At 43.6% G+C, this 14,720-nt stretch overlaps 1 protein-coding gene across 2 annotated transcripts; it reads left to right on the forward strand.

The window, feature by feature from the left end:
- The first annotated feature begins 763 nt into the window (after nt 1-763).
- Nucleotides 764-13,978, forward strand: LOC138283063 (uncharacterized). 2 transcript variants are annotated; one of them, XM_069221208.1, is made up of 5 exons: nt 764-890; nt 1,980-2,099; nt 2,558-2,713; nt 10,562-10,711; nt 13,328-13,978. In XM_069221208.1, the coding sequence occupies exons 1-5, from the start codon at nt 776-778 to the stop codon at nt 13,450-13,452; spliced, it is 666 nt and encodes a 221-aa protein (XP_069077309.1). In that variant the 5' UTR covers nt 764-775; the 3' UTR covers nt 13,453-13,978. The 2 variants fall into 2 exon arrangements, with proteins under 2 accessions (XP_069077309.1, XP_069077310.1); XM_069221209.1 differs by having other exon boundaries at nt 1,983-2,099.
- Nucleotides 13,979-14,720: the final 742 nt, after the last annotated feature.

Genomic DNA, 14,720 nt, shown 5'->3' on the forward strand with positions numbered 1-14,720 from the left:
GGTGGAACAGGTGGGGATGGAGGACCGTTGGGGGTTAAATTTTGGGTCAGTTTGTAGTTGTTCAGGACAGTTTGAGGGTCCTGAGAAATCCTGGGGTGTTCCGCTGCTTATCCCCGACTGCTTTTGGCTGTATCGCCGTCTTACCACTTTGCCGCCTTGCTGCCCTCCATTAGCTCCCTCTCCGTTGACTCATTCCACTGCTTCCCACACGCTGCTTACCTGCGGCTCCGGCTCCAATACCCCAGAAGCAGTCCTTGAGTTCTGGAAGCAGTCCTTGAGGCATCCACAGTGTGGAATTTTCCAGGTGTGGTAAATACCTCTTATTCCAGGTTTTGCTCCTTGTAGTGTGACCACACAAAGGGGTGTAGGATTTACAGCCTACAATTCTTCATGTTTAGCTTCTTCGTTGGGCATTTTTTGATAAATTGTCAAATCTGTGATAATACCCTGTTCAGTAAATAAATACTCCAGTCTCGGGTAAATTACCTGTTACTCATAATTATGATTCCTGCACTTATTTATATATGTTTGTTTGCTTGGAATTTAGTGCTGCACTTATAATTATGGGCACAATTCAGTTTGGTATTTGCTCAATAAACCTGCATTACATCATGTCACACAGTTTATTTTAACAAATGTCTAAGGGATGATGCCAGCAACCAGAGAAGTACACCCAATCAGAAAATGAAGGTTCCGTCACATCCCTTGTGTAGAGCTCAGGTATCATGTGTCCACCTCTTCTGTGAAAGTATAAAAGGCATATACTGAGCATAAGATGTACAAACCTCCCAGGAAGGTGCATAGATTCCATTACTCTACTTCTTACTGTCTTAACACCATGAGGGCCATCCTTGCAGCTGTCATCATGTTCCAGGCAATGACAACTGGAGGTAAGATTGTCATGACCTTCTATATTTTTGAATTCTTTGGGTACACAGAATGGTGCACATAGTTACTGAGAGATATAGATACTAAAAGAGTAATCATCAGGGAAGGGCTACCTTCTTTCCAGAAAACAGCTGTAAGTTTAAAAGGCCCTTGGTGACTTTATCTACTATCATATCACTCCCCTTTTTTCCTTTGTTCCTGTCTTTATGTAAGTTTTAGACAACCTATAATTGCAAGAGACCACCCACCTTCAAACTGAAAATCTGGTGCTCTCTGTGACCCCTATTAATGCACTCTGGGGTGGGCTAAGAGAAAAATGATTCGCAGTGAGTTGTAGTCTTGAGAGGGTGCCCTACCTTACATTAGGGTCTACCTGAGGTTCTGCCAGGCTGATCCTTGCTAAAGCTTTTAGTTCTGTACCCTGTGACTAGTCCTTCTAGCCTCCCAATGAAAATGCAGTCAATAAACATCTCAAACTTTGTAACAGGTGCAAAGGAGGATTGAGCGTAATCATCTTTGGAGCACCTGTTGTCACAGTTACCATAAATGATAATCAACATATTTTTGCATGAATTTTGGCAAGGTGGAGAAGCAAGTGGCTAGCACAAATATAAGCACATATACTGTAGCTACCACATCTAGTTAATGGATGTTGCATGTAGGATCAAGACACAGCTGCATCCACATGTTTCCACAGTCCTCGGTTAACTTTGGTTGCTGCTCTGTGTTGCGTCAAATGTTAGTCAATCTATATGTATCTCTAACTGTCCTTATCTATATATATTTATATATATATATATATATATATATATATATATATATATATATGTCCCCTTTTTTGCTTGTCTACCCCAAGTGACTTTTTTGTGTTTATGTTTCTTCACTCTTCTAGTCTCCAAAAAGTAAAAAACTCTGTCACATTTTATATTTCACATTAAATTTGTACCAATGAGCCCCATAATTTCTTTGTGCTCTACGTAATCCTGAAACATTTCAACATGAAGCGTGAATGGCTTTTTACAGATAAATCTGTCTGAATGAATGAAAAGAAAACACATACAAAGAACTCCAGGTTGTATTTCTTCTCCCAGCAGATTGCCTACTTTGTGAGCAGTGCTTGGCTACCAACGCCATCAGTTGCTCAGGTATCCTCAAGCAATGCTCTCCTGACGTCACTCACTGCGTCAAAGGGCTGGAGAACAGCACACTGGGTAAGTGCCACATGCCACATATCTGTAACGTGACTCAATCATCAAACTTCTGTCCAGCGCTTAATATGTGCTGTTTGGGATACATTTCTCAAGCTGTCAAACTCAGTTCTCTTGCTTGCCTGTTTTCAAAGTACTAATCTGAAAAAAAAATCTGTGACAGAACAGATAGGATGACAGAAATGTGGAAAAGGTTAGAAAGGCATGTGAGTAACATCAGTGGCAGCATGCCATTTGTGGTGGTGGTGGTGGTGGGGGGCGGGGGTGCCGCGGCATTCAAACATGTTTAGGAGGAATTGTCCTACTCACTAAAATTCATATTTGCTGAGTAACATTGATGTTATTTTGACACACACACACTTGCTTCTCCTTGGTACAGCATACTGCTTACCCATGTCTGCTCTGGAACTCATAATCATATCAGTTTCTTGTTAAATGAAAACATGCATTTTTTCCAACAGGGAGTGATGTTGCTCTAACCGTGTTCAAGGGCTGTCTGGATCCTTCCCGCAAACAAACCTGCAATAGAGAGGTCTCCTTCAGAAACTCAGTGTCGTCTTTGCAGATCAGTAGAACATGCTGTGACTCTGACTTCTGCAACAGAGGGGATGTGCAAGGTATGTACAATATATGACTCTGATGTCCGTAACACAGGCGGTGAGTAGGGTTTGTCAAGTCTGATGGAGCAGATGTGCAGGGTAGGTTCAATGTGTGACATATGTAACAGAGTATGTATAGGGTACATGCAGGCTTTGACTTCTACATATATAACTGAGGGGGTGTGCAGGGTACAAACAAGGTGTGACATGTGCAGAGGCGATGTACATGGGTCAAGCAGTGTGCAACTTAAAGGTCTCTGAAGTAGGGGACACGCAACGTTTGTATAGTATGTGTCTTTGTCCACATTAACAGAGGGGATTGTGTGCATGAGCTGGCTGTGAGTGGAATACTGAAACTTGAGAAATACCTAGAGCATCGCTTAGCTAGTGGTGTGGGTTTTCACCAATAATCTCCCCCCCACCCCCAAAATCAAAGGAATTCACAACTCGGACAGTTGTATAGCACAACACAGAGGCCAATCTTATTAACCTTCACATATATGCCTTCCACAAACTCCACCACCAACGTCTTGACACAGAAATCATACACATTGAAGTCAGATTTTAAGAGAACCCATCTCCTTGCAGGATCCTCACTGCTGTCAAACATGTTCTCAATGGTATGTGCCGGTGATAAAGAGTTCTAAAGTGTAGAGTTTTTCTGTGGGTAAGTCAGAAGACACTTGCCCTCCATTCTCCTCTTTCACCCCTAATTAAAATAAATGTCTAGGAGGGAGTACTGGGTTCCACAATAAATGCATGGAGGAAAGCCTCTTATTGAGAAGCTGGAATCAAATCTTGGCTAAGTAGGGATACAAGCTTCAGACTTATCTCCATTCATGATCATAGGACCCATTATTACAGACCCAAAAAGTGTCCTTATGGGTCCACAATTGTGGCACCACATCAACAGGGGTGTGGGTGCTGACCTGCTTCGTGCAAGCCACCCAATACTTCCCCTCACTTCTGGCCACACAACTGTTTATTTATTTTAGCTATGTTCAAGTGAACACCACTTTGAAGAACACTACCAAACCACAGGTCAGCCATCTTGGCCTTTCAGGGCTCTTGCGTACAGGAAGAGGAGTAAGGGGCTGATCCACAATCCATCTACTGATTGCTGCACTGGTTGTTATTTAGTAGACATACTGTGCATGACTTCGCCACTGCAGTATATTTGTTAACATGGGTCTGCCTGGGTGCTCAGCAGTGCATCCCTTAGAACAGTTAGGAGTGGCACAGGGTGGCAGAGGTTGGATTCCAAGCCCTCTCCAAGCTTCTGATAGCACTAGGACTCCAGTTATATTAGAAAATGGGAGAAAGCCTTTGGCAGCTCATCTATAGGCCTCTTCTGCCCTGTCTGATTTCTCGTTTGCAGTACTGGAATCATGCAGTGCTAGTTCCACTGTCCAGTGGGAGATGCGTACCCTGCTGTGAGGATGAATCAAGATAAGAAAAATTAGAAGATAATTCAGAAGTTGTTGTTTTGTGCGTTTGTGAGAGTGGATGTGTGAGGGTGCATTTGTCACAGGGAGTGTTTTGTGAGTGAATGTTTATATGTATGTCTGTGACAGAGTAAGAATCAGTGAGAATAGGTGCGTGATTGTGTTTGTGAGTGTTATTGTGCATGAATATGAGTGAATGAAAACCAATGACAGTGATTACATTTGATAGCGTTTCTAAGTGAGAGTGAGTATGTGAACCTGACAATGAGTGAGTGAATGAGACATTGAGAAAGAGTATGGCAAAGAGTAAGTCACCAGGGTGACTGCAGAGTGGGAGTCTGGGTTTATTGTGGGCACAGGTGAGTTAGAATGAGTGAACGAGGGAGAGGAAGAGGAAGAGAATGTGAAAGAGCGAGTATATATTGGACTGTCTTCTAGAATATGTGTGAATGAATGATAATTGGTAAGCTTGTCTATGAGGAAACATATGTAGCAGTTTGTGGTGGTGAGTGTGTTGGAATGTGTGACTGTGATTGTGTGCGCATAGGAGTGGGTGAGAATCACTGAGAATAAATGAGATTCAATGAGACTGAGAAAGAGTATTTTTTTTTTGTATATTTGTGTTTGTCAGTGACAGTGTCAGTGTGTGTGACTGAGAATTAGTGTGAGTGAAATTGAGTTTGAGTGTCAATGAGTGAGTGAGAGAAGGGGAGCGAGAGGAATATGTGAGTCATTGTTTGAAAATGAGTAAACATGTGAGTTAGTAAAAATGAGAGAGTAAGGATATGATAGAGAAAAAGGGGGTCATTCTGACCCCCGCTGGCGGCGGAAGCCGCCAGCCTGGCGGGAACCGCCAGAAGACCGTACCGCGGTCAAAAGACCGCCGCGGTCATTCTGACTTTCCCGCTGGGCTGGCGGGCGACCGCCAAAAAGCCGCCCGCCCGCCCAGCGGGAAAGCCCCAGCAAATAGGAAATCGGCTCCAAATGGAGCCGGCGGAGTTGCTGGTGTGCGACAGGTGCAGTTGCAACCATCGCGATTTTCAGTGTCTGCCAAGCAGACACTGAAAATCTCAATGGGGCCCTGTTAGGAGGCCCCTGCAGTGCCCATGCCAGTGGCATGGGCACTGCAGGGGCTCAGGGGCCCCACGACACCCGTTCCCGCCATCCTGTTTCTGGCGGTGAAAACCGCCAGAAACAGGATGGCGGGAAGGGGGTCGGAATCCCCATGGTGGCGCTGCTTGCAGCCCCGCTGTGGAGGATTCCCTGGGGCAGCGGGAAACCGCCGGTTTCCCTTTTCTGACCGCGGCTTTACCGCCGCGGTCAGAATTGCCCCAGAATCACCGCCAGCCTGTTGGCGGTGCTTCCTTGCCCCCTGACCTGGCGGTCTATGACCGCCAGGGTAGGAATCACCCCCAAAGTGTTTACGACTGACGAAGTGTGTGGATTGGGGCACTTGTGGCAAAATGCAAGCATTGGCAAATTACAGGTAATGCATGGCCTGATGAAGAACACAAGAGGATGTGGGGGTGGGATCAAACTCTCTGGCCACCTGACACTAAGGACTCAGTCAATGTGTCAACCTGAATTAGAAAATCAGTTGGACTGCAGCCGATACACAACCCACTGAGCAATGATAACATAAGATATGTTCCTGGTAGCCTTCAAGCCTGTGAGATGTAACAGGGACACTTACTGGGAACCCAAATCCTCTTTCATAAAGGAATCAAACACTCACTGAGGACTAGAAAAGAGAGTGTGCATTTTAAAATGTTAACTTTAGACCCTAATCAAATGCATATTATATGAACCACACAGACTTAAAGCAATAACACTATTCTAACATGGTTATTATGGCCCTCATTCTGACCTTGGCGGGCGGCGGAGGCCGCCCGCCAAAGTCCCGCCGTCAGGTTACCGTTCCGCGGTCGAAAGACCGCGGCGGTAATTCTGACTTTCCCGCTGGGCTGGCGGGCGGTCTCCTTCAGACCGCCAGCCAGCCCAGCGGGAAAGAGGCTTCCACGATGAAGCCGGCTCGGAATCGAGCCGGCGGAGTGGAAGCTGTGCGACGGGTGCAGTTGCACCCGTCGCGTATTTCACTGCCTGCGCAGCAGACAGTGAAATACATGTAGGGGCCCTCTTACGGGGGCCCCTGCAATGCCCATGCCAGTGGCATGGGCACTGCAGGGGCCCCCAGGGGCCCCGCGACCCCCCCTACCGCCATCCGGATCTCGGCGGTCCGACCGCCGGGATCTGGATGGCGGTAGGGGGGGTCAGAATCCCCGCGGCGGTGCAGCAAGCTGCGCCGCCGCGGAGGATTCAATGGGGCCGCGGTACACTGGCGGGACCCCGCCAGTGGTGCCGGTCCGACCGCGGCTTTACCGCCGCGGTCGGAATCCCCATTGAAGCACCGCCGGCTTGTCGGCGGTGCTCCCGCGGTCCTCCGCCCTGGCGGTCAAAGACCGCCAGGGTCAGAATGAGGGCCTATATCTCTCTCTCATTTGCTATTTCTAGGAACTATGCTAGATCTAGCAGATTAGTAAACAGCCTATGTTGAGGTTCAAGAATGGTGCACACTTGCAGAACAATAGGGCTGTGGTTCCAAGTGAATAGCAAACTGTTACTCCTGTCACAGAGCAGCTGTGTGTGTTGAAGAAGACACACAGCAACTTGCCTCAGAGCAACCTCACCCAAAGTGGGTGCTGCAGTTGTTTTCATCCTGTCCTGATGCTGCTGATGCAAAGACCTCCTCTACAACTTTTAGCTTTCATAATGCTTACTTAGAGGCCTATTAAATACTGTTAGAACAATCAACATGAAGGAGCACAATGTCCTTCATCTGTTTTCAAATTATTATAGAGTCTACTTTGAGAGAAAACAAACTGTAACATGTAATCACTAATCTTCTAGAAAACCTGTTTGTTTTTAATTGATAATAATGACAGCCTTAGCAAATGAATAAATGGCATGCATGTATTGGCATATGTTTGGTTATCATATTTTCATGGAAGTTTCAGAACAAAATAATATATTAAGAATGTGAATTTGATAAAATTATATATGTTAATTTCTTAATTATTTGTTTAATACACATTCCATACAAAAATGAGAGGTCTCTGTAGGGGGGAAAAGTCTTTCTGACAGAGGCAGCCAAAGGAAAATGCTGACCCTCACATACTAAAGGTATATTTGACTTATAGAGGATCCAGACCATATGGAATATTAATATCCTGATACAAGCATCTAATGTGTAATTATTGACATGAAGGGCAGTTTCTGTCAAAGTGGCAAAGGTTGTGCTCAGACCTCTGTCCCTTGTTGTTTTAGCCAAGGAATTCAAGCTGTATCTTACTGACGAGCATGGGTGTCCACATGGGGGGTAGTGGGGATTTAGGTACAGCCTAGTGTGCACTAGTGCGGCCAGGGCCCCTGTTAAAATGATGCCCCCCCCCCGAAAATATTTCTGCGGATGCCCATGCTGACAACACCTAACAATGGTGTCTCAGGTTTGTGGTTGCTTGCATTCCTTTATAGAGGGGACCTTTTCCGGCAGTTTGGGATTGATTGTTCCCATGAGAAGCATGTCAGTACTATTTAGTAGTTCTGTTTATAGTGGCATACCTCACGTCACCTTCTGTGTGTTTGATATAACCCCCTTTACTGACCAAGAGTATTCCCAAACATGGATGCCTCGCTCGTTGTGCCACAACACCAAAGTTCTCCCTCACTGATGCGATTTAATTAGGTGGAAACTGTTCGAGAGTTGCCTAAGTTCACTTTCGGAGCAGACTATGGGCCTGATTAGGAGTTCAGCAGACAGTTTGCACCCCACACCAAACTTCCGATGGGGAGGTATCTGCCACACTGGCTACCTCCTCACGGTACCCATTAAGAGTTTCCTGCTGGGTTAGCAGACGGAAACCAAGATTTACACAAGCCGAGCGTGAAACAGGCGGCAGCATTGTCGCCAGCTCCTAATCAAGCCAGCGACAATGCTGCCACTTCAGGGTGCACCAGTACCCTCGCAACGTTCACTGTCTGCACAGCAGATGGTGCTGGTCAGGGGGACCCCTGCACTGCCCGTGCCAAGTTCATGAGTAGTGGAGGGCCCCCCCGGCACCCCCTGCACCTGTTCTACGCCAACATTTTCATGGAAGTAAATCCGCCATGAAAAAGGCTGGCGGAGAACGAGTTTGTAATCAGCAGGACAGCGCTGCATGCGATCTCTGCCACCGCCAGCCCATCGGGATCATGGATCCCGGCAGTGACGGCAGTACTCCTGTGCTCTAACCACGAGGGTCTTATTATGGCCGTTGGAACGTCACAGCAGCAGCCTCGTGATGAAGCCCTAGGTTTGAGAGTTTGGAATGGACTGTTCTATGAGGAGCAGATTCAGTACTGACTTGCAAAAGGCAGACTTCTTTCTACAGTGTCACAGGGGGTGGAAGATGAAGTAACAGAATACTACCGAGAGTCCTTGCTAGTGGATCAGACTATTTTAAAGCATTCCTTTTTTCACCTTTTATGTGTGTTTGAAATAAAGTGGCACCCAGCAGGAAACCTGCAAATGGCACACTGGCAGTACCATATGAGGGAGAATTATAGCAAATTATGAACGAAAAAGAGTCGACTTTTATGAAGCATTTTTCTTGGCACAATATGAAGTTACCTGAATATTTCATTAATGCCATTGCAGAGCTTATGGCTTTTAGTAAATATATGTGAAATTTGTCCTTTCACATGTACATTTTGAACCTATTTCTTTCAACTTTAACAAGTTGTGATCACTAGAATTCACACTCCATCACTTTCAAAGCCCACAAAAAACTATCAACCAATCTAATTGAGGAAATTCACGTCCCTTACATAAATTTATATTTTGAGCATTGCTTTCTATCACTAACCTGTATGTATACTTTTCTATTGGTCTAAGAATGCTCCCTGTAACTTAGAGTTTGCTGCAACCTTCTTGTTGTTTGTTTGTGAGATTAGTGAGGGTGTGTAGAATTTGCAATTTAGTTTGCATAACTAAGTACATTTTGGTAAAAGTATGAAAAATTGCACAAATTGGGACCTGAATCAACATTGCCTTCTGCAGTTGCGGCTTTGGTCTTGCAGTCGTGAGGGGGGGCACAATCGTGGCAGAATCTCCACAATTGGAAACTGTTGTACAGAGGTCCTGCTATGAGTGTGGGACCCTCCCAATGACTGTAATGCGTCCGCGGAGACTGCAGATGCTGTTTTTGAATGAGGCCCATTACATTAACATGAAGTTTTAATCCATAATTTTTGCTGTATTTTATTATGATATGCACCTTCTTTGCATTTTGTTATTTCCATGCATTTAAGGTAAATGTTTACCATGAATGACACCATTCGCACTGAATTTTTTATCGCAAATGGCATGTAATTATGCAAAGAGGCATAATGGCATATTTTCAAGATTTTGTGTAACAAATTTCTGAAATTACGCCACTTAACGTGCCATAATTTTAATTTCATCCAGGCGTAGAGATGGCATTAATAATAAACTTTAACCTCAACATGCTTAGAATATTCAGCTTATACCTGGACAAAACCGACACAAGATAGCACATCAACTACCCCCTCCTCAGAGAATACAAAGCCATTGTGAAGTAAGCAAGACGAAACACTACTCATGCTGTATCTCATTAGCTGAATGGATAACAACCATTTATACCATATAGGAGACAACCACACCTGAAACAACACAGCAGCACTCCTGTGTACCAACCACTGAAAGGCTCCAACAGACCTATGCCACCACCACCTCTACAACCTGGGAACATCACCAATCAGCAAATGTGAAAATCTGCACCCTAATAATAATCCTGCTTGTCCCCAGAGAATGTTTGGGTTTTTCTTGCCTTTATGCTCTACTCATGGTTCTTAAAGCAGACATCCATTCCCTCTTTATATTTCTTGTTTATGTCATAGTCTAATTCTGTGTTCAAAGTGTCAATCTGCAACTGTAATTTTTGTCTCTCAATGTCTGCATATTTCACTGGTATCTTAATTAGCCTATTCAATGCTTCCATGTTACACTCGGCACACTCTTTCATTATCTCTGGAATGGGATTTTCAAAACACAGCATTGTTAAAATTCTGAGCTCTCTGGGTACTTCCCACCATTTTGCTTGGTCAGACTTCCTCAATCTCTGAAGTCGCTTAAAATTAAAGGACACAAGTTACAAAAAATGAAATATCCAAGAAAGAAGTGACTCAAACAGATGGACTCACCAAAAAACTAAAATATATTTCCACTACAGAGTTCTGGCTTGTGCCTTTCTCAGGTAGTACATGGTGGGTCGCTCAGTGGCCCTTTATTGTTGTTAATGTGAGATAATTTACCCTTTTAATGAACAGAGTTCATCTTTTTAATTCCTGTCTTGGGTTGTTTCAGTACCTGCAGTGAACGAGACTACCAGTGGATATAATTGTGAAGAATGCTCTGATTATCAGTCTGTGGACCCATGCACAGTGACTGGAGAAGTTCAGTGCACCGGGGAGCATAAAACTTGTGCCACCTTCAATGGAACAGCAGCCAGACCTGGTGAGATACACAGATTTATGTAATTTTGACTCATATATCCCATTACACCAATCTTCTAGTTTCTGACCTTTTCAGGCAAACTAAATACTGTTAACAATAATTAATTCTATTTTTTTACATAAAATCAAACTTAATATCTTTTGCGGTTCTACCTTGATACAAAGTACAAATCATTTCTCATTGACCAAATATATCCTGATGTTTGATCAGACTGTCTGCTTGATATACCAATGTCCTCACAAAGAGGTGACTTAACGTTGGTTGTTTTTCTAATTGGTACTGGCTGGGCTTTTCAAGAAAAGGGGTACAGAGCTGGCAGAGTCAAAATATATATGTATGCATCTGCATGCATGTGGTATTTGAATAGCAAAAATGCCTAGACAAAAAGGCACAGGAGTGTTGTACAAGGTTGAATGTGAATCAAAAAAAGACAAAGCATTGGAGTGGCTGAAAAGTTTGCTAAATGGGATCTACGACACTGTGGTCCTATTACATGTAGGGCATACTTTCACTGTTTGTGCTATAGCACATCTTAAAACAGGTGCGCTGGGCACAAACAGAAAAAAGTGCATCCCACTGCGTTCAATGCACTGCCCCCAGGGCATTTGCGAACCCTGGCAGCCCTGGGTGCTGTGCGTTCAAGAGAAAAAGAGAGTTGCTACTTTGAAGGTGCTCTGTGTTTCACTGTGCAGGCGGCAATCATGACTGCACTTTTAAGGGGGATTAAAGATCCCCTTGCGGACAGGTGCAGTGAGTGACTGCACCTGACCAGCAAGAGGATGTCTGGGGGGTCCATAGGACCCCCTTCCCTTCCTCCAGAAGGCTGCCATTAGGTGGCGCACCATCAATGCACCTCCTGACAGCTCATGTGCATAGGGTCACACCCATCCAAATCAGGGAACACCCTCTGGGAATAGCTCGGGTGCTATATGTGCAAGCGAGCTATCAGAATTACCGAAGGGAACGCATAAGCAGGAGCTGGAGATAGCCTGTCTGATATTTTTATGTGTGGAGTACTCCGCCTGGACTGGAGAGTCTTCACACTCCTAAATATACTATTAAAATTGCCAGAATATTCTGTTGTGGATTCACCTTTTAGACCCAAGGTTAGGCACCCATAGTTTAGTCTTTAGACCCGTAGCATGTGCCTATTAGGCATGCACACATTTTATTTGCTTTTCTTTATTTTAATATATTTTATCACAGCTAGCTTTTCAAACTATTGCTTTTATGTTTTATCACCTGCCATTGTTAAAAAAATTATTTTGTTCATGTTCCTCATTTATCTGCACTTTGTGTGCATTTCGTTCTGTGCTCTGCTCAAGGTTGTTATATTTATCCACAATAGTATTGCCACTACAAGAGAACGCATTCACAGACACACAGTCATGTCAGGCCTGTTCTCAGAATACAAACTTTTTGTTATAAAAATACCACACATGCCTAATGAAGAGAGATGACATTCCAGGCAGAGAAGCCATCTGATGATGTGTACAACTTCATTGCTGAGCAGACCAACAGGCAAGATCCCGGCCTATCTTCAGGTATTGGGTGGGGGCTCCTTCCCTGGGACTGGTATGGGCAGACAAGGCTAATGCTGCTATGCTCTCATGCAGAGAATAGGGTTTAGGTAGGAATCCTTCGATGCATGATCATTCGAGGATGGTGAGACTGTTTATCTGTTTCTCCCTAATGGTCACAAGTATCACGTTGTTATGTTTCATCCTCCTAATAATCACAGTTTGTATATTTTATCGTAGAATTGAGTCATTCCAATTCATGCATTTAAACATGTCCTGCATTTCTCTGCCTGGCTTTGCATGTGTGATAAAATTGTGTAACTGAGAAAAGGATACGGTTTGTCGACCACGACTTTCTTCAAGCGTCAGAGTGTCATGGAGATAAGCTGCCACAAATCACCTTTACTTTTCAGTTTTTTGTGAGTGGCTGGGAGCTGGATGGAGTGGGTGAGGCCAACAGTTTCTATCCAGTGAGGTACTGACATGTGGGTAACTCAGTCACCCACATGTGGCAGTGCTGTCGCATAAAACCTAGGAGTCTTGGCCCCAAGGTGAGAATCCTATGACAATTCAAGGGCATCAGGAAAGTTCACACAAAGACATAAAAAAATAAAAAGTTGTATTTTCTGTCATGAATGTGGTACAGATCACAATATTTACATAAAATTGACTGAGCACTCAGGTAATCAGTTGAATTAACAAGAATAATTCAATGTGTATTGTAAAAGAAAAAGGTAAACTCAAAAAAACAAAGATTTCCCAAATAATCTCAAAATAATAATGTGGTTGATTGACATTTATTGTTGACCATATAAAGCTGAATTTATTGCTTACTAGTAAGGCCAAGAGTGAAGACCTCTTAATTCGCACATCATGGGCAGCAAGGGATCTTTTGTGACATTCACAATTCAGCACTGAATCTCAGACCTTGGAACCTGGTCCCTGTGGACTCCAACTATTAGTAGTGTGTTATTGAACAATCTGAGAACTTGGGAACTTCAATCCTGGGGTAGGCATAAATTCTTTCCTAAATGGAAAAAACATTTATGTAACAGCATTGCTAATGTTTGATTATTGTCAATGTGTTTTTCTGTAGGAGATACTGTGAGACTATATATCATGAAAGGGTGTGCTTCTCAAGATTTCTGCAACAATTTCTACCTGGCCGGGATACAACTCTACAGTTATGATTTACTGTGTTCACCTGCCAAGAAGGTTTAAGATCATTTTTTAAACACTCCAACCCCAGTTTAGCAATTGTCAGTAGAAACATTCCTTATACTCTAAACATACCTGGCATGCAGAGTCTGGTCTTATGAAGAGGAGCATTGTAAGAATGAAGAAGATGAACTCATGACACCCTCCCCGGGAGGCAGAATTCAAGTAGGCAATGTGCTTGGTACTTGTTAGGCCCCCATGCTGTTTATGGACCACCAGCCTCTCTATTCAGCCATCATTGGTGCCTGGGTGCCCCAGAGGTTCCTCTCCTTATGCACTGAGTGATCAAAACCCAGTAGCTGCAACCTCCCAGAGATACTGACTTATGGTTGGGGAAGGAGCGCTTCTTGATGTGCTACTAATGCTCGTGCCACCGGCAACCATGGAGGAAACTGAAAATCATGTGTTAAATCTCTATTTGAAATAACATCACCTGATGAGAATGTCAGAGAACAACTACTTCAAATGTATATGATTGTGTAATCAATATATATTTTACCAATAAATATACATACAAGTTACATATCAAGTCCCATTGTTGGCATGTGAGTTATTCGGGCACTGTAACAAGCTGCTGTATGCTCAAACACTGGGTGACTTGTACTTTGGATCCCTTTTAGTTTTTGTAACATCCTTTCCACCACTAGACAGTTTAAATATGAACCATCTTAAAAGGTTTATCCTATAATTTGAGATACAATTGGAGGTCTTGGATCAAGACATTGATAATCAGTCACTGAGGCATGACCTTGATTGCTGTAACAAACTCATAGAGACAAGAAACATGTACTTGCTTTACACTTTATGTTGAAAAAATAAATAAACGTTTGTTCACGCTTCTGCATTTATGATGGGACTGTGTTTTTGTAAATAGCTAATATTAGAATGTGTAAAGGGAGATGTGTTGTGAAAGTAAAGAAGGTAAGCAGACAGCACTGTAGGACAGTTTATGTCAAAGACAAGATGAAACAGCAAATAAAATACTCAATGTGGTGTAGACAATGGAATAAAGACCCAGAGTCTTACATTGCCAGTTATATCCTATTCATGCTGAAAATCTCTGTTGTGATCTTCATTGACATTGAACCATGGTGGATGCCATTACAGTCATCACTGTGAAGTCCAATGGAGTACGGGTTGGACCAAGGTGAAGTTTAAGTCTGTTTGTCAAGTTAATGATGGACTTTATGTTTGCCATGAATTTGAATCAATGAAAGTCTGAGCAATCATTGGATTTTGGGAAAAGTGAGTCTCAATTTAGAAATCCAGGT

The sequence above is a fragment of the Pleurodeles waltl genome, chromosome 2_2, assembly GCF_031143425.1.
Source record: "Pleurodeles waltl isolate 20211129_DDA chromosome 2_2, aPleWal1.hap1.20221129, whole genome shotgun sequence".
Lineage (NCBI taxonomy): Eukaryota > Metazoa > Chordata > Amphibia > Caudata > Salamandridae > Pleurodeles > Pleurodeles waltl.

Coding starts and splice junctions, on each gene's coding strand:
- LOC138283063 (XM_069221208.1), top strand. CDS start 776: ATGTACAAACCTCCCAGGAAGGTGCATAGATTCCATTACTCTACTTCT. Junction 891..1,979: donor CCAGGCAATGACAACTGGAG/GTAAGATTGTCA, acceptor TTCTTCTCCCAG/CAGATTGCCTACTTTGTGAG. Junction 2,714..10,561: donor CAACAGAGGGGATGTGCAAG/GTATGTACAATA, acceptor GGGTTGTTTCAG/TACCTGCAGTGAACGAGACT.